General features: G+C 40.2%; 1 protein-coding gene across 4 annotated transcripts in view; it reads right to left on the bottom strand.

Annotated features, from left to right (window-relative positions):
• Nucleotides 1–4,096: 4,096 nt before the first annotated feature.
• Nucleotides 4,097–22,302, bottom strand: part of DOCK8 (dedicator of cytokinesis 8) — a 79,772-nt gene continuing 61,566 nt past the window's right edge. For all 4 annotated transcript variants that reach the window (XM_048930537.1, XM_048930538.1, XM_048930540.1 and 1 more), the window contains 15 exons: nt 21,295–21,391; nt 19,953–20,087; nt 18,217–18,369; nt 16,969–17,127; nt 16,023–16,123; nt 15,364–15,556; nt 11,056–11,199; nt 10,211–10,342; nt 9,311–9,445; nt 8,701–8,790; nt 8,140–8,376; nt 7,382–7,525; nt 6,176–6,282; nt 4,876–5,043; nt 4,097–4,245 (listed from right to left, as the gene is read on the bottom strand). In XM_048930537.1, coding sequence (XP_048786494.1) covers nt 4,185–4,245; nt 4,876–5,043; nt 6,176–6,282; nt 7,382–7,525; nt 8,140–8,376; nt 8,701–8,790; nt 9,311–9,445; nt 10,211–10,342; nt 11,056–11,199; nt 15,364–15,556; nt 16,023–16,123; nt 16,969–17,127; nt 18,217–18,369; nt 19,953–20,087; nt 21,295–21,391 — 2,056 coding nt within the window. In that variant the 3' untranslated portion in view covers nt 4,097–4,184. The remainder of the gene's footprint in view (nt 4,246–4,875; nt 5,044–6,175; nt 6,283–7,381; nt 7,526–8,139; nt 8,377–8,700; nt 8,791–9,310; nt 9,446–10,210; nt 10,343–11,055; nt 11,200–15,363; nt 15,557–16,022; nt 16,124–16,968; nt 17,128–18,216; nt 18,370–19,952; nt 20,088–21,294; nt 21,392–22,302) is intronic.

The raw sequence follows: 22,302 nt of genomic DNA, 5'->3' as shown, positions 1-22,302 counted from the left end.
TTTAACATAGTAGTTAATGATTAGGGTGATGGCAGAAGGTACCCTCAGCCTGTTTACAGATGACACAAAACAGGGAGGAAGGGCTGATAGGCCAAAGGCTGCGTAGCTATCCTGAGGGCCCTCAGCTGTCTGCAAAAGTGTGCTGACGTGAACCTTGAGAAGTTCAACCAGGAGAAGCGTGGAGTCCTGCACCTGGCACCCGGACATGCTAGGGGAATCCAGCTGTGGAACAGCTCTGAAGAACAGGGCTGGGGGTCCTAGTGGACACCAAGTTGAAGTATGAACCTGCAATCTGTTCTTGCTGCTAAGGAGCATAGTGGTATATTGGGCTGCATTTGGTGAAGAATTAGCAGTGAGTTGAGGGAGATGCTCCTTCCACTCTGAGCAGTGCTGGTGAGGTCAAACCTGGAGTGCTGTGTCCAGTTCTGGGCTCCCAGCACAGGAGACAGTTGGACATACTGGAGAGAGTCCAGCAGAAAGGGACTGAGATGATGAAGGGACTGGAGCATCACTTTCATAAAGGAGAGGCTGAAAGAGCTGGGACAGTTTAACTTATAGAAAATTAGGTTCCGGGGGATCTTACCAATGACCATCAATGTCTGAGGGGAGAGTGCAAAGTGTTTGGAGCCAGGCTTTGTTCAGTGGTGCCCAGTGCCAGGGCAAGAGGGAAAGGGCACAAACTGGAACACAGGAGGTTCACACTGAACATCAGGCAGCACTTCTATCCTGTGTCAGTGATTGAACCCTGGCACAGGCTGCCCAGAGGCTGTGGAGTCTCCTCCTTGGAGATCTTCAGAAGCTGCCTGGACGTGGCCCTCAGCACCCTGCTCTGGGTGTCCCTGCTTGAGTAAGGGTTTGGCCAGAGAGACACAGAGGCCCAATAGCCTCAGCCACTCTACGATTCTCTGATTCCACCATACTTCCAGCACTGGCATTGCACAGCTTCCTTGGCAGCACATGTTGATGTGTCTGGCTCTGCTATGGAGTCTATTCAGTGCTCTCCTGCACACGTGTGAACCTCAGTGAACCTGACTGCAGCTCCTTGCTGCACTTGCCTGTCCTTCCCAACCCTCATGTGGGTTCACTGAGGTCAGATACAGCACTGGGCCAAGGGGTCGGCAGCATCATTGTGGGCAGAGATGGGAACTGTTTGAAAACAGGCAGCTGAGGTTAAACAGAGGATTAAACATACACCAGTTCTGCAGCTGCAAATACCACCTGCTGAATGCCTTCCCTTAGCGGGCTGTGGGAACGCTCAGTGGTGCAGCGAGGTGCAACTGCCTTTCAGGGAAGATGGCCTCCATGCGTGATGTCCTGTGGTGCCACGTTCAGTGCCCTGTGATGGTGCCTGCAGTGGGGGTGGGGTTGTAACCTGCACTGGTCAGTGAGTACAGCAGTGTATCAGTGCTGGAAGAAACAGAAGGACTTTCTGCCTTTGCCCTCTCTTCCTTCTGATTGGTTTGTAAGCTGCTGTGTGTGTGAGAAACAGCGCAACCTGAATCTCCAGGTGGATTTCCCAACCCTGTGCAGGGAGAGGGGGCCCAGCAGCAATGAAGCACCCATAGCCAGACTGGTGCTGCCAGTTGTGCCAGAGCAGCGCTCAGAGGGGCGGGATGTGAGGGCAACTGTGGGTGCACTCAGCCTTCCTCATCGCTCTGGATGTTATGTCCACGCTGGCACATGCTGCCAGTATATTCTCTGCTTTAAACATTTCATGGTGTAAGTGTCACCTCAGCCAGTCTTTGAGCAGAGCTGAAGCAGATGCTCAGGAGAGGATAAAATTACAGCATGTATAAGAAGACATTGCCGTTGTTATACACCCAGAGTCTTCTAGGATGCTGCAGAGCAAAGGCTTTCCCAGCTGGGTTGCACCTTCACTGCAGAGTCTAACTTCTCTCACTGTACCATTTTTCTATAGAATTATCCAATTACTTTTTGATCCTATGTTTAAATTTTGGAATTCAGGCCATCTTGGGATAAGGAGGTCCCAAACCTATTTAGAAGTTGTAGTCTGGTGTTGCATGAAAAGAAAAAAGAAAAAAAAAAAAAAAGGAATATTAAAAAAAAATCATTTTATCTTTTCCTCCTTTTTTAATCCTCTCTGAATAGTTTTTGCCTGACAGCTTCCATGAAAGTACACCAACCGTGCATTTGGTGCTGTGTGCTCCAGTCTGGGAAGTGAGAGCATGCAGCACTCCAGCCTGCTCTTAACTCCACCTCCATCGTGCTCTCTGCAGCGTGCTGGATCTTAGGCTTTTGTTCTCCCATCACTGTATTTCATATGGATGGTTTTCCATGTAGTCAGTGGTTGAGGCCTGTTACATCAGCAGACCTCTTTGAAATCTCTTAGACCCTGGTGGCCCAATGTTGATTGTATCAGCAATGCTAAGCAGAATTCATGAAGACCCTTTGGGAATGGGAGCTTGTGCAGGCACTCACATTTGGAAAATCAGAAATGTAGACTGGGAATTAATCCTCTTGTCCAGCTGTTTCACAGATGTTTGCTAAATAGCTCAAAACATGCTTCTCTAGCTGAAATTCCTTCTCTCTCTGGTTATTAGAGTTTCACCTGCTTTGTGATCTGGATTTCAATGCTAGGCATTCAATGCATGCTTGTATAACACTACAAATACAGGCAAATACATAAGAGCCTTATTTCAGTAAAAATGAATAGTTCCAAAAGAATTACTAGATCCATATTTTCTCTATACAATAAAATTGATTCACAGCACAGAAAAGCAATTTTATAGCCCATGCTGAGATCACTTATTTGTGACTTCTGTGTTTAATACATTTCATATAGTTCATGTCTCAAGAGTAACGTACAAACCACGTTTCATTTGCAAAGAGAGGACATGGGCTACAAACTGAAGGCTAGAGCGGACAGCTGGCTGAGCTCAGCTCCTAAAATGTGAGCAAACAGGCCTTTAGGACTCAGATGATTATCCAGAGGATTGTTACAGCTCAAGGAGACCAATGGCACGGGATCACACAACATGGAACATGTCCTTACTTTCACAGAACCCATAGGATTTTCTGTGTTTTGTTTTGCTTTGTTTATTTCAGAACATGAGCATTACACAATAAAGATAGTGCAAACTGTGACTCTGCTGTGGCCTCACTCAATGAGTTCTAAAGTCTTAAGAGCTCTTGTTGCGTACCAACATCCTTATCCCCATCTGCAAAATAGCAGTAATATTTCCTTACTTCAGAGAAGTGCTGTAAAGATTATTTAGTAACATATTTGTCCAGGGCTCAGAAAATTCTAAGCATTAGGCATCATAAATTACGTGCTGATTTCTCCAAAGATGCAGTAAAGCCTGAGTACATTGTAGGAAATTCTCATTGTGTGCTGTTGTAGTTGACTTTGAAAAAGGTTATTTAAATAATGGCATTACAAAACAAAAATCACAAAAATTACATAGCTTAGCGCCTTCTATTTAAACTATTACTTGTTAGCTTTGCTAAACATGACATTAATTATGAAGAAATCCAACTGTGTGTCAAGTAGCTGTCTCTACATTTAAACATTTTTTAAAAATCTGTAAAAATAATTCCTTGCTGCTACTTCCTACTTTTTGAGCTTTGGTGAGAGAATGTGTATAGAACTCTCTGCAGTTAAAGACTGTGATGGAAACTGTTGACAGAAACTCCCAAGGGAATTTTTCCTACCTAAACCTCCAGCTCAGTGGACACTGAGCAGGTACCTATGTCCCCTGCCATTAAGAAAGCATTTAAGCATGTGACTAACTTGCAGAATGTGCTTTCCTGCCAAGTGAGCAAGGATAAATGCTGTCTTGGAAAAGGAAAGTAAATAGACATCATTCCTCAGCACTCAGTAGACATCTTGTCTGGATTCATGTAACGCCTCAGCCAACCCTCACGGAGTTCTGAGTCTGTCAGTGGTGACTGCTATCATGCCACTGACCCTTCCAATGGCATCCATCCTTGGCATTACGTGACTATTTTACTACAAATGCAAAAGCATCTAAAAAGCAACCCCTCTTTTCCAAGCCCTCATGATTTACAGATGATTTGGAGTCTGAGATCACATGTAAATGCTTTTCTGTATGCTGTCCAGAAAGCACACATGCTGTCCTGTATGAGGAGATTTATTATTTCACTGGTGTTGAATGCTTCTGGCTTGTGGCACAAAGCTCTTCCTTGGCAGAAGCAGCTAGTCCTTAGGTGCTCTGTGAAGTCTGGGCATCATACTTCCTGAAACTCTGGTTACGAAATGATTCCCTGCAATTAAATGAATCCACAAATAAAGTCTGCAAATGAACAAATATATAGGAAATACCTGCCACTGAAAAGGAGCAGCTGACAAATCACCATCTGAAACATCTTATGTGTGGGGAGATCAGAGGCTTATTCCTTCTTCCCCTCTCTCCCCACTCTGGACACAGTGGCTTTGTGAAGAGGCATACATTCGTAAGTAAAGAGAAGAATTAAAAACTCTTATGTCACAGTTAAGGCATTGAAATGGATTATGTTATGGAAAGGATCACTGACTTCATGCTGGCTAACATCACACAGTGCCACGTGTTCAAAATAAACACATACATGTTCTGTCTAGCTTCAGATGCCTAAGAAATGGCAAGATAATTCAATTCACTCTTTATTAGGTCAAATGGAAAGTCTTCTTGTTTTGCATTATAATGCATAATGGAGCTGCTTGAGAGACAGAATTCATACCATATTCAGCTCCAGTAGAAGTCAGCAGACTTTTTTCATCAAGGATGAATTTAGCAGTCTGCATTATGGCCTGTTTTTTTGCTATGTTTCAAAACCTACTGGTAGAACGGCCTTTCTTCCTTTAAGAAGAGGCATATTTTTATATAGCTGCAAGAGGAAGCCCTGCCCTAGCCGTACCTTGTGCTGTTGACTTTCACTATAGGTTTGTACAGCTCTGGGATCTTTCTCTCAATCATGGGCCTGAGGTTCTCCTTTAGCTTCCCGTAGTTCTTTTTGAGTTCTTGCTGATATTCCCGCTGGTCAGCAGTAATAAGGTGCTTGTTTTTATTCACTGCTTCACCACACCTAGACAGAAAGAAAGAGAAGAAGGCACAATATGTATTACCTAATTCTGCTCAACTCATTAACTGCGTGTTAGATAACCTGAATGGACAAGACAGCAGCTCCTCTGGGCTCTGGAAACTTGTCAACACCAAAGTCATGGTGAACTAGTAAAGAACATCTGCGTTGTCCAAGTGCACAAGGTGGTATTCTTAAAGACAACAGAAATTCATGAGGGAGCTAGTATATAAAATACATTAATGTAGTATATAAGCTCTCAGAAAGTAATGTATCCCGTTTATTTCCATGGAAACTACCACAGATACAAAGAGCACAATAACACTGATAGAGCAAGTTCTCAGCTACAAAACACTCTTTTTTAGTACAGTCACCAGCATTAGCTGTGTACTTTCACCAGTGATGAACAAAAGCCTTGCATGCCATGCTTGTAAAAACCTGCACCAGTGCAGATGGTCGCTGCCACCACAGCTGAAACGCACCACGCACTGCCTCACTGTGCTGACATCCACTGTTTGGTCTCCATAAACATTCTGTAAGTGTTGATGAATGTCAGTGGGTTCCAATTTTTTTTTTTAGCATGGAAGAATTCAGTGCCACACCTTTGCTTCATATGCATTTCTGTGTCAGATATCATCTTGTTAGTGTTCCCTTCTGCTGACAGCTGTCATGTGGCAAGAGAATGTAATGAAATATTGGTGGGAAGGTTCAACCTCTACTGCCATACCACCAACATCTGCCTCTGTTGTGGTGGGCCAACATCATAACACAGGCATTACTTTGGAGTAGCCCTCATACATATTAATATATAAAACAAAAATACCATGTAATGAAATCAAGGCATTAGTCTCGTGTTAAATCTCTGTGAAATATCAAAAGAGAAAATGAATGCTGAATCTTATTTTTCCACATAATTCTTTTGAAGTCTTAAGATTTACTCTTATTTGGGAGGCAAAATCCTGCAAAGCTCTGTTTACAAAGCAGAGATAGTAAGCCTGGACCAACAACCCTGAAGTATGAGATGCCTAGATTTGTGGTACTAGCTTGTAAAATTAATTACACTCTCATATTACTGTCTCGTTATTGCCATTACTGAAATTATCAATGCCATTCCACATTTAAATGTGGTTTTACTAACCTCATTATAAACTCTTTGAAGCACAACCTCAGTTTGTTGTGATGTCGATAAAGTTTGGGGTCTTCTGGAATTTCAGCCAGGAACACTTGCGCTACCTCTAGTGGTCCCTTACAGGAACAACAAAAGAAAACGTCAGAAAAAACTGAAAACAGACCACATGCTTGATCATTTTGTGCATGAAGTTAGAGAAGAAAAGATAACTATGCACAGACACCATAACAGGATGTTTTTCCTTTCTTTTCTCTTAATTTACCTTTGGCAAACAATTTTTGCACATTGTATTTTATCCTTACTTGATTTTATTTATCCTCCAGCCGCACAAAGAAGAGAAAGAATTAATTCTACTCTTCAGAGGAGAGCTAGGTAGATGTACTGCCAAAGCCCATGTGTGGCATTACTCCATCTCAAGGGAGTCAGATAAAACCAGGGCGAAAAGAGGCCACTCTTTTCAAAACTTACAACATGTTACTTCACTCTGGGGGCTTCCACTGACCAAGAATCTGGAGAAACCAAGAAGAGTTAGGCTTTCAGCAAAGAATCCAACTCTGTGAAAAGGTGGATAAATACCAACTTTTCTCTCAGATTTGTCTTCATTTTGTCCTTTTTTGGGGGAAGCCTTTTTTTTTTTTTTTAAGATCATCTTTGTGGTTTTTTTGGGGGGTGGAGGGTGAGGTGAGGGGACGGCACTCTTCTCTTCGGTTTCATGAAGTTCTGCAAATTGTGAATTTATAATGATTGCAGGCAGAGTTATTATTCTTGCTCCCTGAGGATGCATCTGGATTGCACAGAATAGCTGAGATGGCTAGCATGCTAGAAACAGAAAATCCTTGGATGAAATCACAAGGTTTATATGATTATCTGCACATACAACCAAGATGGCATTTCATCAAGCACCATCACCAAAAGAAACACTCCTATGTCTGCTTGACTTCACCTCTACTTGGCACACCCACATAACAAACATGATGGAGGAGCTGTGTTAATTGAGAATTGCTTCAGCAACAGGAAAGAAAAAAAAAAAAAAGTCTACCAAACAGACAGAATAAAAGGACTAGGTATCAAAGGATAAAGTTTAAATTGGCATTGTGACTAAATGTGTCTGACTAGATTTACCTCTCCCTGTGCAAGAGATGAGTGCAAAAAAAAAAAAAGCATGAGCAGAAAAGTATGCAGAAAATCATCATCTGGCTTATTTGGATTCCTTACCTGATTTACAGTGGCTCCAACTGAGCCCTGCAAAACCATTTGTAGCATTTTAGCATCTGGTGGCTCTTGGTTCGTAGCTGCAGTTAGTTCTTGTGTTTTTTTCCGCATATCTTCAATAGCAACTTCAATTGGTGTTAAAATAAACTATTGGAAGTGGAAGAAGAAACGATTCATTACCTGAACCACCTGCATAATTGGCCTGTTCTAAATCTGGCATTAAAAATATGACCGCCCTGTGTGATTAGAGTATATGTGAACCCTGGAAAGACTGTCTTGATAAATGCCACATCTGATTCAGAGCTTATTGGCATCTTATTGCTTGCAAGAGCAGGATTTGGATGAGATTCTCCATTTGCATATACTCACTATTATTCTAAGTTGCTGACTTGATGTCTGAAAGAGTTTTTCATTTTCTACTATAATAAAGGTTCTGTGTTTCTATTGCAGCTCTAAGCCCAATTTAGTTCTTTGACTGTATGTTATCAGCTGGAAGTACAGCCATAAATGGAGCTCGATGTATTATTCTGCACAGCATATGAGAAGTCAAAAGAATTTAAATGTTCTGCCTTTTCTTCTCCACAGTAAGTGGAGTATCCATCTTAAATTTCCTACCCATTCTATGCCATTCCTATTTATGAGAGTAATGTCTGAAAAATTCAGCTTTTTTTTTTTTCCTGTCTACCACAGAATTTCAAAACCTTCCCCCGCAGACTCCTTCAACAACTGAGAAAATAGATTTGTCCTCAAAACCCAATTACCTCTTCTTTTTGGATGATATTTATTCTAGTTTTGATGTAGGGGAAAGCATGCATTGTGGTCAAAATGGTGTTCCTCTTGTATTGCTCACTAAGTTCTCCTCTAGGGCGCCCATCCATGGTGAAAGGCGTAGTGTACATGAAGCGACAGAGGTTGAAGTTCTTTTCAAAGTAAGTTACCCTGTCTTTCATCTCATATTCATCAAAATATGGCTCCACAAAAGTAATCTGTATGTATGCCTGAGAGAAAAGGGAAGAACCATTACAGTACTTCACAGTGAAAGAAGTGTAAAGGAATGGTACATACAATAATTCTCACTTAGCCAAGCATGGTCTGGAAGAGCGCCGAGCTACAAATCCTTTTCTTCTTCACAGCTGACAAAACTTACCTCTGGAGAGGGTGCAACATATCTCTGGGGGATCAGAGCATCTAATTTCCACTCACAGTAACCAGCTACCATGGCATAGGCTATAATCCACCTTAATGGTTCAGTATAAAATCTTCAAGGGGATCCCTCTCCTCTGTGATGAAGCACTCAACTCTGTAAGTAGTGCTTTCCTTACCTTATTGGGATCCAGCTTTCTTTTGTCAACAGGAGCAGAGTCTTTAATGACTTCCACACTATCTTCCCCAAAGCACTGGCCATAAAATCCCTGGAAAGGAAACAGAATTATTCCAGAGTGTTTTTAGTCCTTAATACAGTGCTACTAACTTGTATGCCTCTAAAAGAAAGGAGCAACTATGATGATTTCTGAGTTCTGTATGGTAAATATGCTTCATGAAACATAGCTGGCCAGGCTTTACCTTACTGACAAAGCTCAGTTTGAGTTACTCACAAAAAAAAAATCAAAGTTCCAGCTAAACAGAGAAGAAGAAAACATTGCAGTTCCATCAGAAAGCTGAAAAGGTACCAGAGCAAGTATCTGGTCCGCTCAGATCAAATTCAATGTACTACAAACTGTGGTACTGAGGTCCTCACTTTCATCACTCTGCTGTAAAAAAGGGCTACAACTGAAAGAGAAAAGACATACACAAAAGAAATAATCTATGGTAAAAACTATGTTTTGTGATTGGGTTTTATATAATAGTAATGCTATTAGAACTCTGTGCGCTCTTTAGAAAGGATGATGTAACATAAGAGATAATATTATCACCATCTTTTTTTTTCTTTACCTCTAATCTGTGAGAAATCTCAGGAAGTTTGGTAATTGCAGGCTCCTTGTAAACAAATTCCTGTTCATCTAAGTCACCAAATTTGGATCCATAGAAACCAACACGGAAGTAAGTTCCAAACATTCTCTTTTGTCCCTAATAGATACAGAAAAAGAGGAAAATCATAATTACCTGTTTTTCAATGTCAACAGAGTATCACTTGGATGCCCTTTTCCCCCTTTTCATACTAATTTTACATCTTCCCACATTTCAGAGGCATATTTAGGTTTATATGTCTTCAGTGCCAGTGAATTAGAAGCATTAAAGAAAAAATACAGTTTAAGAGGACATTTGACTGCCACCTAACTTAAGATTTAGACTGACCATGACATGACTTTTACAAAACAGCATTCATAATTTGTTTAAATTCCGTTCTATTTAACAAAATTCAATCCTGCAAGGAACAAAAGTTGGTAAGAACATGTAACTGACCAGGTTCAGTGTGTAAAACAGTTCTGGAGAAAAATAACTACACGAACAGCTTGAGAACTGAGAAGTCAGTTTTTTCTTTCCTCTGTTTTATAACTAAAAATACTAAGTAGTGGACACGAAAGTTGTTTATCTTAAATACATGTGTCAGGTTGAATAAAGTCTCCTTTTCCTAAATTTGTCCTATTCAGCTGTTTGTTTGTTTGTTTGTTTAACTCTAAAACAATTTCATATTTACTTCTTTTTCTGGCATGGAGAATAGAGCTTCGCTATAGAGCACGCTCTATAGGTAGGACAAAGCAAATGGAAGCTTCTGTTAGAAAAAGAAAACTGACCTATTTCTCACGAGTCTTCATTTCACTATCATTAATCATAACCAAATACTGCAGCCTAGCAACATGTGTTGCTGGTGGTGCCTTGCCTCACAAGTACCTTATTAATAATGCTGTCAAAGGCCTTCTGTAGCTTGCTATGTGTCAAGGTAAGCTTCCTGAAGTCTCGATGTGCTTCCAGTATGGGGATGACAATTTTGTACACTTCATTCACAGTTTCATACAACCCTCCCTTGGTGGAAAAAAAAAAAAAAGAAAAAAAAAAGAAAGAGAAGAAAAAACACAGAAAACAAGAAATGAATTCTCATGATCTCTGAAAAGAAACTGGATCTCTATTTACAGCCTGTCTGAAAAGGGGATTTATGAGACTCATCTTTCAATCTATTCTGTCACTTGTTTTAGCCTTCTAAAATCCGTAAACTGTAAAAGAGAGTTCTGAAAGTAGCTGTGAAGAAAAAAGCTGTATTTAATTTGGATCTCTGCTCTGTTGGGCACTCAGCACAAAATCCCCATGTAAAGCACATGGTTTCTCATCAGGGACCTGAAGAGTTAGAAACCCAGGTGAGAAGAAGGGAATGGATTTGTTCTGCACGTATGGTTTTACTGAGAGGAAAACACAACAAAACCTGCATCTGGACAAACCAAAAGAAATGGCTTGGCAAAACGTCTTTCAAAAAGCAAGCAATGGCTAACCCTATCAATTTGGGCTGGAGGTGACTAAGCATAGCAGTAGTTCTCTGCCCCATTTGCTTGCCTGTTGATCTACTGAGGTTATAGACAAGTAGCTGTGAGGACTGCCAGATGCCCACTTACCTTGGGTGAAACTGTCTGCAATGGGGCAGATCCATGGAGCCTGGCTGAGCACTAAACCTTCACTTTCTCCTGTGCAGGAAAACCAACTGGCACAACCCCTCTACATCTCCCCATGCTTTTGCTCTCACTCACCGTGTTGAAGAGTTCTGCTGCTTGTTCTAGTAAACCTACAAGGCCACTTTCTGAGAAGTACCTCCCAGAACATATACCATCTTCATCCGGAGACAAAACATCATCTGAAACAGCAGATTCCTCCAGCACATTGGATGAAATGTTCTAAAATACATCAGAGCAGAGAAATCAGGAACCTAGACCAACAGACTACAGTAAAGATCCAGGCAGAAAAGTTTCAACATACTTAAATGACAGAAAGAAGAATGAGATGAAGTGCAGCCAGAGGGAACACAGTTAAATCTTATTCAGAAGCAAATGTAACATCATAAATCTTTGCAGATGGCAGATCAGGAGTTTCGTTTCAAGAAGGCTAAGCTTTTTTTCTTGCCTCAGGATTAAAAGGTGAACTCCTGTAGATCACCAGCTGACCTCCTCCAGGTGGTTAGGTTTCCCTGGAATGCTGGAATGCACTGAATCTCCTATGCCACAGGGATAACTAGAGGCCATATCCTTTCAGTTTCTCATAACTCACAGGTGAAAAATTTCAAGCTGCACCTCAGCCCTTCTTTGAGCTTTTAGAAGAACCTGAATTCTCAAGTTGTTAATTCTGCAATTTTTAGAAACAGAGAAGTACAACATGGACGGTACTACTCTAAAAACTGAAATAACTGCATGCTAAGGTTTGATTTGCTAGTACTTAAAAGCAGTTAACTTAACGTCATGGTGTCTCTCTGCAGTAGAACTTACAATGAATATCTGAGTGCAAGATAGCTGCCAGCTGGCTAGATATCTAATTCCTAGAAGACATCTTTATAAAACGGTTGAGAGTCTGAGGGCTGCTACTGTTGATCAGATTTCAGATAAAGAATTGACATCACACATCACCAGCAACACAGAACTTCCCCCCATGGCTTTTGTAGATGCATTTATTTTTCCATAAGCCAAATTTACTGCAGCCACATTAACATCACTGTGTCTGTTCTGAACACCGTATCAGCTCCTCTACCATAATCAGCATTAAACTCAGGACAGCATTCACAGGAATGAGAATTTGTCTGCATTTCATCCAGAGAGAAAATGACAGCACCTTTAAGTAGACCCATGGCTGTCGTTTTTCAGCTACCAGTCCGATTGAAGACAGTAACATTAAACACAGTTTGCATACCTGGCACATACTAAGGCAACTCATACAACCTATGCTACAGCCCAATTTCTGGCTCTCTCCTTACATAACAGTACCATTAGGACTGTTTTCACAAAGTGGCACACAGTATTTTATGACTTCTTTGTTTTATTTTCTTTAGCAATGGGAAGAGTGCCCAGAAGACTGATTTACATGTGAGAGGAAACCTAGAAAAATCACAGGCATGAATCCCCTCTTCTTTGTCTTTAAATCTCTAATAACCAATGTCAGGAGTGTATTTTCATGTTTTTTTCAATCCACACGCTCTAGTAGGAAAGCATCTCCATGACATATTTCTGGGGCTAGTATAATCTTTTGCAGCATGGACATATCCCATTCATTTTTTTTCCTTCAACCACCTTCAATATGGAATAATTTTCTAAGTCTCCTCTATGACAAAAGCAATTTACAAATTACCAAATATATATTCTGTAACTATTTTGAACAAGGCCCTATTTTTCTTTGAGTAAAGGAGACACTTGTGTTAATTCAAGAGGCTTGGCCAGTTGTCACCAGACCTCATCACAAAGTTAGATGTAGCAAGTAGCCTGCATCTTTGATCCTCAGAACACCGTGGCTGATTAGCCTAATGCCAGGACTATGCTAATTAGCCTTGGATCTCAACAGATAGATGCAAACATACTAAGACCTTGTGTGTGGTAATGTAAACTGACTTTAAAGCCAGTCCATACTCTCTTTAAGTCATCATTCTCACTCACAAAGGGAATTCAGTATGAACACGAACCGACAATCTCCAAAGAAAATTTTATGATTGCAGAGATGGGAGCATATACAGTTTTGCCTGGCACAGTATATGGTAAAGTGTTACCTTTCAGACAATCAGTTTTGAGGACTCTAATGAAATAACTGCAAAATACCTACGTAAACTCATTTAATCTTTTGCTGTTCCACTTTGCTCATTTACAAAAATGAGCTAACGCTTTTGCTTATTCAGAGCAGTACTTTACATTAATTACAAAAAAAAACAAATACATATCACCAATACTAGTTAATTTCATAATGAAGCTAAATGAAATGGACCAGAAAGAATTAGTGAGTGAGATCTGGAACTCCAGGTAAAGCTGAGACAGCCTGAGTAATGTTCTTTCTTTTTTAAAGAGATCATCAAGGTGCTACGGAACACAGATCTATTTGTAAAGAACAGGATATCTTCTCTTGAACAGCTTTGTAAAAATGCTATGTGTTACCACATTTAAGTGTTGTTATTGAGCAAACTGAAGCTCAAAATTATGCTGTCAGTAAAATGTTTTGTAATTGAGTTTCTACTCCTTAATTAAGGCATTTAACTGCCTCTCTCCTATGGAGCAACTTTTCCTTTAGCAAGCATGTATTTACACAAGCATCTTGATCAGAGAGATTGATTTGTTTAAGATGCACTTAAACTTCTAAGTTTTAACTTGCTTGGTGTCTTGTAAAATAGTCTTCAGTTCTCTAAAATAATTAGAATCATAGTCATTTGTGGAAATCTGCTCAATCTGGGAGCAATGAAAGGAGGAACTGAATTAGAATGAAGTGTGTGCGTGTGTTACAAGTATTTGTGATTGTCTGAGAGCAGTCCTTTCCTAAGGAATTCCACCCGTATCCATATGATGATTGTACAGAAAAAGCAGGGAGAAAAGAAGAAAATAGAAATAGTGAATTTAAGCTTGAAGTTAGGAAGTATGCAAAACTGGTAAGAGAAACAAAAGAACAAGGAATGTGGGAGTATAAATCCATGGCCAGAAGGTTAGACAGTAAAAAAAAAAAAGTACACACAGCTGGTTTAGCAGTAAAGGAATTATGAAAGAATAATGCTAGGCAATGACCTGATCACTGTGGTGGAATTGTGAATACTAAACACAATGCAAAATTCCAAGTGGTTCAGTAATATTCACATCCACTATTCTGAAGCGAAAAAACCATACATGTTGTGGCTATATCAAGGGATGATGAATGTACTACTAGTGTTAGCCCTTTCTGAACCACCTGGACCGTACAATGTGCCCCCCAGCACTTTGAATGAGCTAAGCAAGAGGGTATTCTAGCAGCTAACACTGAGCCTCTGTATGTTTTGGAAAATCGGAAAAGTACCAGAGCAGGAAAATTCTTTTGGGAACTAAAGACTACAATCAGATGACATCAACAGTGCCCAAACAATAGATGTCTATACAGTGTGTAAGTTGGTACTGCACTCTATTCACTGCTTAGAATGATTCCAAATCATTGCAGCAAACAGTATAAATAAAAAATGGTCTTAGAAGGGATCATCATAAGTTTTAGACAACAATCGTAAGAGAAGAAGCATCAACACACGGGAATATTCTAAGCGTGTAGCCAAACCTATTTTACATGTGGAAAAAAAAAAAAAAGGAATAAAATCACTATGTTTGCACATAAAATAAGTTTGGGTAAGAATGATCAAAACTACATATCTGATAAGCTGAGCGTGAATGAATACCTGCATTTCAAACTATTTCTTAGAGCAGATAATTATATTTTAATTCATACGGTGTAAGAAACAAAGAGGGAAACAAACAAACAAGCAAACAAAAAATAATCCAAGAAATCTCTCTGGAAAAGGCCGGTGTATCACTGAGTAAGGAGCTCAACAAGGCCAAAGAAACCAGTGGGGCCCTTGAAGCTATAACCTAAAAGGTACTTCCCAGACTTGAAGATCTTGCAGGACATTTTTACTGTGCATAAACTAACGTGATTGTGCCATTTACTCCTGAGAAAGATGCTGCTTCGTAACTGGAGGACACTTACAGGATTGGAGAATGTGATTAATAAAATAGAGTAGCTCCAGTTACTTAGCTTATCAGAAAGAAGGCTGAAAGATCCGTCACAATTACTAAGTAACAACCATAGGAAAAGATACATGATAATAGAGGGTTTTTATTTGACAAATAAGAGATTACAGCATCCAAAGACTGCAGTAGGAGCTACAGACAGCTAGACATTAAAGTACCAGTTTTCATCAGTGAGTGTAATAAATAATCAGATTGATCTATCAAAAGTGGTGATAGATCCTCTGTCATCATAACTTTTCCTACCTGTACATCCACTCCTACTCAGCTTGACACAAGAAGAAATACACAAACTACGTCATCCTAGTCTGTCAGAGCTTTGGATTCCCTTCTTACCTGAAAGCTGACGCTGCCCACTGGGAGATAGCTGCGATCTTCAAGCATGCTGAGGTACTCTGCCACCAGCGCAGCAGCGTGGACGAGGCACATAGCTGCTTCTGTGTAGCACTTCCTTTTGGTGTGCTTCTCTGCCATGTTCTGCAGCCAAGTCAGTCTCAGGTCGGGTGACGTCTGGTACCCTTTGGCAATTCTAATGACACAGGGAAGACAGGAGATGTGAATGACTTCTCAAATAACAGAAAGGATCTCTGTAGTTCTCCACATGGGCTGAATGGAAGCAGACACCTCTGTCTTTATTCTCTAAGAAGGATTCACTAAGCACATGGTAAAAGAAGTAGCTAGAGGAGGGGAGCTAGGAAATAGTGGAGTTATGAGGAAGCAAAAATGCTGAAACCAAGATCCCTCAGTGATCGTTAGTTCCTGACTTGCATCCTTGCTCAAGCCCATACACACCAGTGACCTCCCAGTCCCTCCTACTGCCATGACTCCACATAAGCAGTCCCACCTGGGTCCCCTGTGACAGGTCAGCTGTCAGGTCAGAAGTGGGAGCGTATAGAACAGCTAGAGTATTTGTCTTCAGCTTGTCCCTGACACACACAGTTCCTGTGCTCACCTCAGTGCAGAATTTTCTCACTAGCAGTTCTAACTGGATTCACCTGTACATAAGGTCCATGAGCATTTCTGGATCTTCCTGAAATTCCCTCATTTTCACTGTGTCTGACAGGATGCTGTTCAGATTACACAGCAGCTCCTCTACCTGCAGTAATAAAGATGAACAGGCATTTCTCAGGCACTTATTTTTTCTTTTCTAGAAAAGTACCAGTCTTTGCAACAGGTGATATGTTAGTCAAACTTAGTCCCTCTTACTGAAGGAAATGCAGGATGCTGAATTGCTACTAGGCATGTTTTCCCAATTCTATTCAATGCAGCAAACACTACTGACACAGCAAATTTTATTCATACATTTTAATGAATCAAAATGAGCTGGACACACCTTTGATCAGCTTACTTCTGAATGAAAATAAAAAAAACAACCACAAATCAAAATCAAAAATCAAGAATAAAGCAAACAAACAAACAAAACAAACAACAACAACAAAAAAAAAACCAAAAAACTCCAAGACTACGTGCCAATTCAGTTCTTCCTGTGATCTAATAACAAATCAGATGCTTTTGTAAGTCTTCAGCACAAACTGAATTTCAGCAAAGCACCTGGCAGTTGTCTGAAATGTTTTTCATTACTGCTACTGCTGCATTATAAGTTGAACAGAAGCGAGATGTCTCCACAGCGCTACTTGCTAGAAAACATACTTAATCAAATTCCACCCTGGGAAATTCTTATGGTGTACAGTTCCTTGCTGGGGCCTAAGAGAAAGCTCTCTACAAAGCCAAGAGATAACCCTTCTCTAATGTGAATCAAATGGTACAGAACTGAGTCTTCCACTTCTGTCCTGCTTATTGTTGCATAAGACATAAGCTCAGACAATAATTCCTGCATCATTATTTTCATTCTTCAGTAAGACTGAGATTCTAGGACTAGCTCCAAGCACATTCCTATGTGAAAGCTCTAATACAAGCCACAGATATTACAAAAGATTCAACCTGAAGGGGAAACGGAGTTGCCTGCATGTCTGCATCTTCCTCTGCATAGGCCAGGATAGTTCGTAAAGATCGTCGAAGGAATTCCTCATTAAACTCGGGTGATTTGCCAACCAAAGAAGCTAGTGACATGGTTACCTGCATCTTTACTCTTGAAAAATTCTTTCAGAAGAAGGAAAAGAAAGCCAAAAATTAGAGATGATACACCATGCATATCATATCAGTTCACATATCTCTGTCTCCTACATAAACCAAACCCACTTTTACCTGCCCACACTGTGTGGGTTAAAGTTGCTGCTCATGTGAACAAGAATCAGCAGACCTGGACTCTGGCATGTCAGTGCTACGAGGCAAGACCATGGTTGCTTGAAACTAGAAGAAGTCAGCTCTCTCTTTTCATAGAATGGCTTCGGTTGAAAAGGAGCACAGTGATCATTTAGCTTCAACCCCTGTTATGTGCAGTGTTGCCAACTACTAGACCAGGCTGCCCAGAGCCACGTCCAGCCTTTTCACCTCAGGACAGGCCAATAGGCATATAGATCAGCCACTCAGAGAGAATGAGAGCCAGCAGTACTATGGAAACATATCTATAAAGTAAATGGCCTCCAAGGATTTCATCTGGTGATGCACCATCCCTTGATGGTAACACTGCATCAGGGGCTTGCTCTCCTACTGCAGATCCACCATATCTTATTATTAAAGGTTCTTAAAATGAAAACTAGGGAGAAAATGATGCTAATGAATGTATTTACATGCTAGGACATTTGGAATCTACACAAATAAAATATATATTTTGCTCTGTATGCATAAGTAAAATCTGGGCCTAGTTTATAGTCCTTGACATGAAAGGGAAAGTGAAAAATTTGCATTAGTAACAATGTACAGTTATTCTACTAAGGCTGTAATTGCATTAGAATAGAACTGGTCAGAAGCAGTTTTGACAAAGAAGCAAAAAAAAATTGTAAGAAAAATAAAGTGTTGCTTATCTATCGTACAGCCCTTGCTATCAGAGCCCCATGATGTTCCATTTGAAAATGTACTTACAGATACTGCAGAAAAAAATCACATTTTCCTAAACAAAACATTGAACAAAGATTAAAACAATTCTTTCTCTACACTTCTCACACCACTTCCAGTTCAAGTGTGCAAAACAGCACAACATATTGACCTGCAGATGCTTCCTGTTTGTTACCACAGCTTCAGTTTCTGTTTCAATTGTCATGAAACTCTTTGCTACTGACAAAATCTTACACTGGTAGAGCTGAAGCTGTATCTCATGAGGAGATAAAGAGTAGCACAGGCTTGAGTCCGTGTAATGTCTATGCTGCTGCTGCAGTGATGGAGAACTCTTTGACAGAGGTCAGCACACTGTTCCACCTCTTCTTCAAACAGGAAATCTCCAAACTAAGGGAGACAGAGAAGATACCATTCAGTACTACCATTTCTGGCCATTAAAATACCATGAGCTTAGTGCATGAAAATCACAGGGTTCAGACAAAGACTAAAACTTATACAAATAATATTTTATACCCTTAATATGGGCATCTGATTTCTGTGCCTCTACAGATTCAATTTCCAAGCTATTCCAAAGAGAAGAAGAGTTTGAAAACAGTCTTTCTGTCTAAAAAAAAAGAGCATGGAAAGGGAGAGCAAAAATTTTCTCAGGGAGTCCCATGGTGCCTTCAGGAGTTTTTGAAAGGATAAAGCATTGCAAAATTCTTAAAAAGCAGGAAGAGTTGCTATTTCCAGAATATCTAACAGTTGATGAACCATGCAAATATTTCCTTGTGCATAAGGAGTAATTAGTGGCTTTTTGCATCAACGCCCTACCCCTCCCCAGCCCTCCAGCATGTTCTTCCTCCTACAGTGTGCCACAAAAATTCTGTTGCCCATCCTTCATGAAAGACCCTCTTTTGAAGAATGTCTTCATGCATCTACCAGACAATAAACCCAGGGAGCAGAATGCCTATCCTAAGAGACTGTCACTGTACATAGAAGTGTTGCACCAGTGTCATACGTGCACAGGTTGGACTGATAAAAGATGGGTGAGAAGAGTTCTGGGCTATTTTCCATTTGCAGGCCTATTTCCCAGACTCTGACCTTCTTTACTCAATTATCTCACTGTTTTACACCTAATTTATATTACAAACCTGCTAGTGTAGGGTTCTATCATTTTCATTTGTTTGTAAAATAACATGTATATACCTAAGGTGCAATACAAATAATTGCAATGATTGCTTCATAAAATGAAGAACTGAATCAGCTTAACTGGGAGATCTACTTCAATAAGAGTAACAATTGCTTCACAAAATTCATTATTTTAATTGGTAGTTAGCTCCCAAAGATGTACAATGAAAACATAATTATGAGTTTCATAACTACTCAGATATCTACCCTGTAATTAGGCTTTGTCAGACAATCTGCATTTAGCAGCAAACAGGCATTAACTGGACAGGAGTATCTATTTGCTATTTGCATTTTAGAATAGCTTAGGTGAAAAAAACACGTCACTGATTCTTCTGTTGTGGAAGTAATTTTCTTCATAGGAGAATGGCTCTTTCCCAGATTTCGAATTGGAAACTGGTCTTGATTATATAGTAATTCAGATATTTCTTTACAGTATCTGTGCATTCCCTGGAACTAAAATGCCTAATTAAAATCAGAATGTATTTGAAATAATTAGTTGTAATTTTTTTTTACACTTTTTTATTCGTAACTTTTCTGTATTTAAGAGTGAGTTGCTCAAACTCACAGCCACAAAGTTGTTCTGATTAATTCATCCCACCTTACGCAGTCAATGAGCTAATCTTACAGCAGCTAGAGAAGTTCCTGGAGTCCCTCCATCTAGGCGTTAGTATTTACACCTGTTAAACATACTTAACAAATGCCATGGGAAAAATGGTGCGTGATTACCTACAGCTCTGCTATAGAAATGCTGCTCTAACAACATCTGGAAGCATGGAGACAGAACCATGTCAAAAGCATACCTTACAAATGAGTGCTCTGAGTGTAGCAAAGCAGTGAGTCAGGTAAGTGGTGCTCTGATCACAGCCAAGAGAATTTACCAGGACCTTCAAAACTCCTCCCAAAAGATTGTCTCTGCACTCTGCTGCAAAGCTTGCCTATACATGAAGGAGAAAAACAACAATAACTGCACGAGGTAATTCCCCAGTGAACTTGCACGTAGGAATTGGATGTTCTGCTCTCCCATTCAATAGATGCATCCAACAGTTCGGAGAGCACAGGTTTTTGTTTGTTTTAATTTCTTAACATCTACTGCAAAGGGAACTCAAAACAGTTTTGTAGTGGACAAGATGATAGGAAAATGTTTCCAACATTTTTCAGTCTTCATAGGCTCCTCATGTCAGCTTTGTGTCTAATCTTTCATGCACCCTGCATTGGGAAGTGACTGTGTGGTGGCTATGCACCAGCTTTTTTCCCTCATGCATTTCTGGGCATACACGCTAGACAAGCATACTGGTATCTTAGGGTCAAACCTACAACCTGGACAAAAGGGATACAAGTTGCAATAACGGGTGCCATGTAAAAGTCATGCCCAGTACTACAAGGATCTAATAGCTAAATCCTTAGCAACTAGTAGGTTTTGAAAAACAAAGTTCTCTCTTAACTATGTATTAATACAAGTTGCTCCAACAGTACTATTCCAATACCTATGAATTTGGAGTATCTTTCTTAAGCCAGGAGACCTTGTCTCAGCACAGTCAATTGTTATGGTTCTATTGATGTCAGAGCCTGTGAAATGTTGCTGCATTTGACTCCTGCAAGTTAAATTCTTTACATCGCTACAGGGGGACACAGCTCTTTTCAGAAGGACACTGTGCAGGTGGAAGATCTTTCCCTGCATTAAGTACTCTGTGAGAGTCAAGGTTAAACGACTTTTGTCTCACAGGATCACTCAAAGTATGACCTAAGGCTGTCCATCAGCCTAGTTCCAAATTACTACTGTCTAAAAATACACTGCTAATATAAATGAAGACTTTTCTTCCCTTATCCTCTCCAAACTGCACTATCATAGTAAGACAGTTGAAATGGCTTTTAAACACATCCATAGAAGATAAGGGGTTAGATTTCCCTTTTATTCACAGTAGCATGCCCTAACAGTAGAAAGTGCTCGTGACAACAGTGTAAGGAAGTAATTTTGTCTTTAGATTCATTCACCCTTGCCTTCTTCACCACTCCAAGACTTTATACAAGCTTGCAGTAGATCTTTAATTAAAACAATTTGCACCACCTAAGATACAAAAGGCTTGCTTCCACTGCCTTCTGAGAAAGCAGAAAGTATACCAAGCCAGCACCGCAGTTTCCCACCTGGATGATGTTCTCTTGCATGTCAAGTATGATCAGGTTAGCTTCAGTTGCCAGGTTTCCACTGATGAGAGCTTCTTGGTCTAGCTCTGCTTTTGTCCTGCAGAAAAGAGTTCTAATTAGACCAAGAAGGGAGTTCCACAGGTGGTGAATGACCTACTATCAAAACAAAAGCAAAATACACATGCAGAATGATCCTTCAAGAGCAAACAATAACAACAGTGTTTGGAGGCATTTCTTAAGAACTACAGCGTCAAACCAGGAGAGCTGATACCAATCTTTCTCCTGAACCATTCTGAAAAGACCCACTGCATGGCTGAAGCAGCTTTATAGGGTTTGAGATTTGAGCTGCTCTAAGGCTAAATATCATTTTTCTGTGGCTGGAAGAACACTTACAAACACGCTTCTGAACGAATTCAAAATCTGTAGCTGTTCTGCTGTGTTTGTTTCCCTTCTCAGTGGAATCAAAAAGAAAACCAGAGAATTAAGGAGCATCTTTTTGGGCACAACTTCTTAATTTCGGGAAGCGACAGGACAGAAAGTAAGAACAGTAGCACAGTTATTAACTACAATAATTCAAAGTAATGAAGAAAAGAAGGGGCTGCCAAAAAGCTGGTGCTACAATCAAGCCATGAATTGCTAACTATGAGTAAGAGCGGAACAAATTAGGCAAATGACATAGCCTTCTGAGCCATTTCCAACAGCCACAAGGCTAGCACATAAGCTATGCTGACTGGATCCTTTCTGACACCAAACATAGCTTGTAACTGCAGCTTGTCACCATCTCATAACATGCTGGCTTCAACGAGATGCAGGCTAAGTGGCAACATTTGCAAAGTTTTTGTGTCATGTAGGTGACCTGCAAACACCTTACTTACAGGACATATGCTGTAGAAATCCATTAAGGATCTCTAAAGGATCTCACCTACCACAGTGATGAACACAGGGTAAAACAGAAAGGCCTTGACAACATGCAGAGTTTTACTAGAAGATTTAAGTTTTAATTAAATC

Source organism: Lagopus muta, chromosome Z (assembly GCF_023343835.1).
Source record: "Lagopus muta isolate bLagMut1 chromosome Z, bLagMut1 primary, whole genome shotgun sequence".
NCBI lineage: Eukaryota > Metazoa > Chordata > Aves > Galliformes > Phasianidae > Lagopus > Lagopus muta.
The sequence above is the reverse complement of the archived record's forward strand: the minus strand, read 5'-3'. Positions and strand labels throughout refer to the sequence as shown.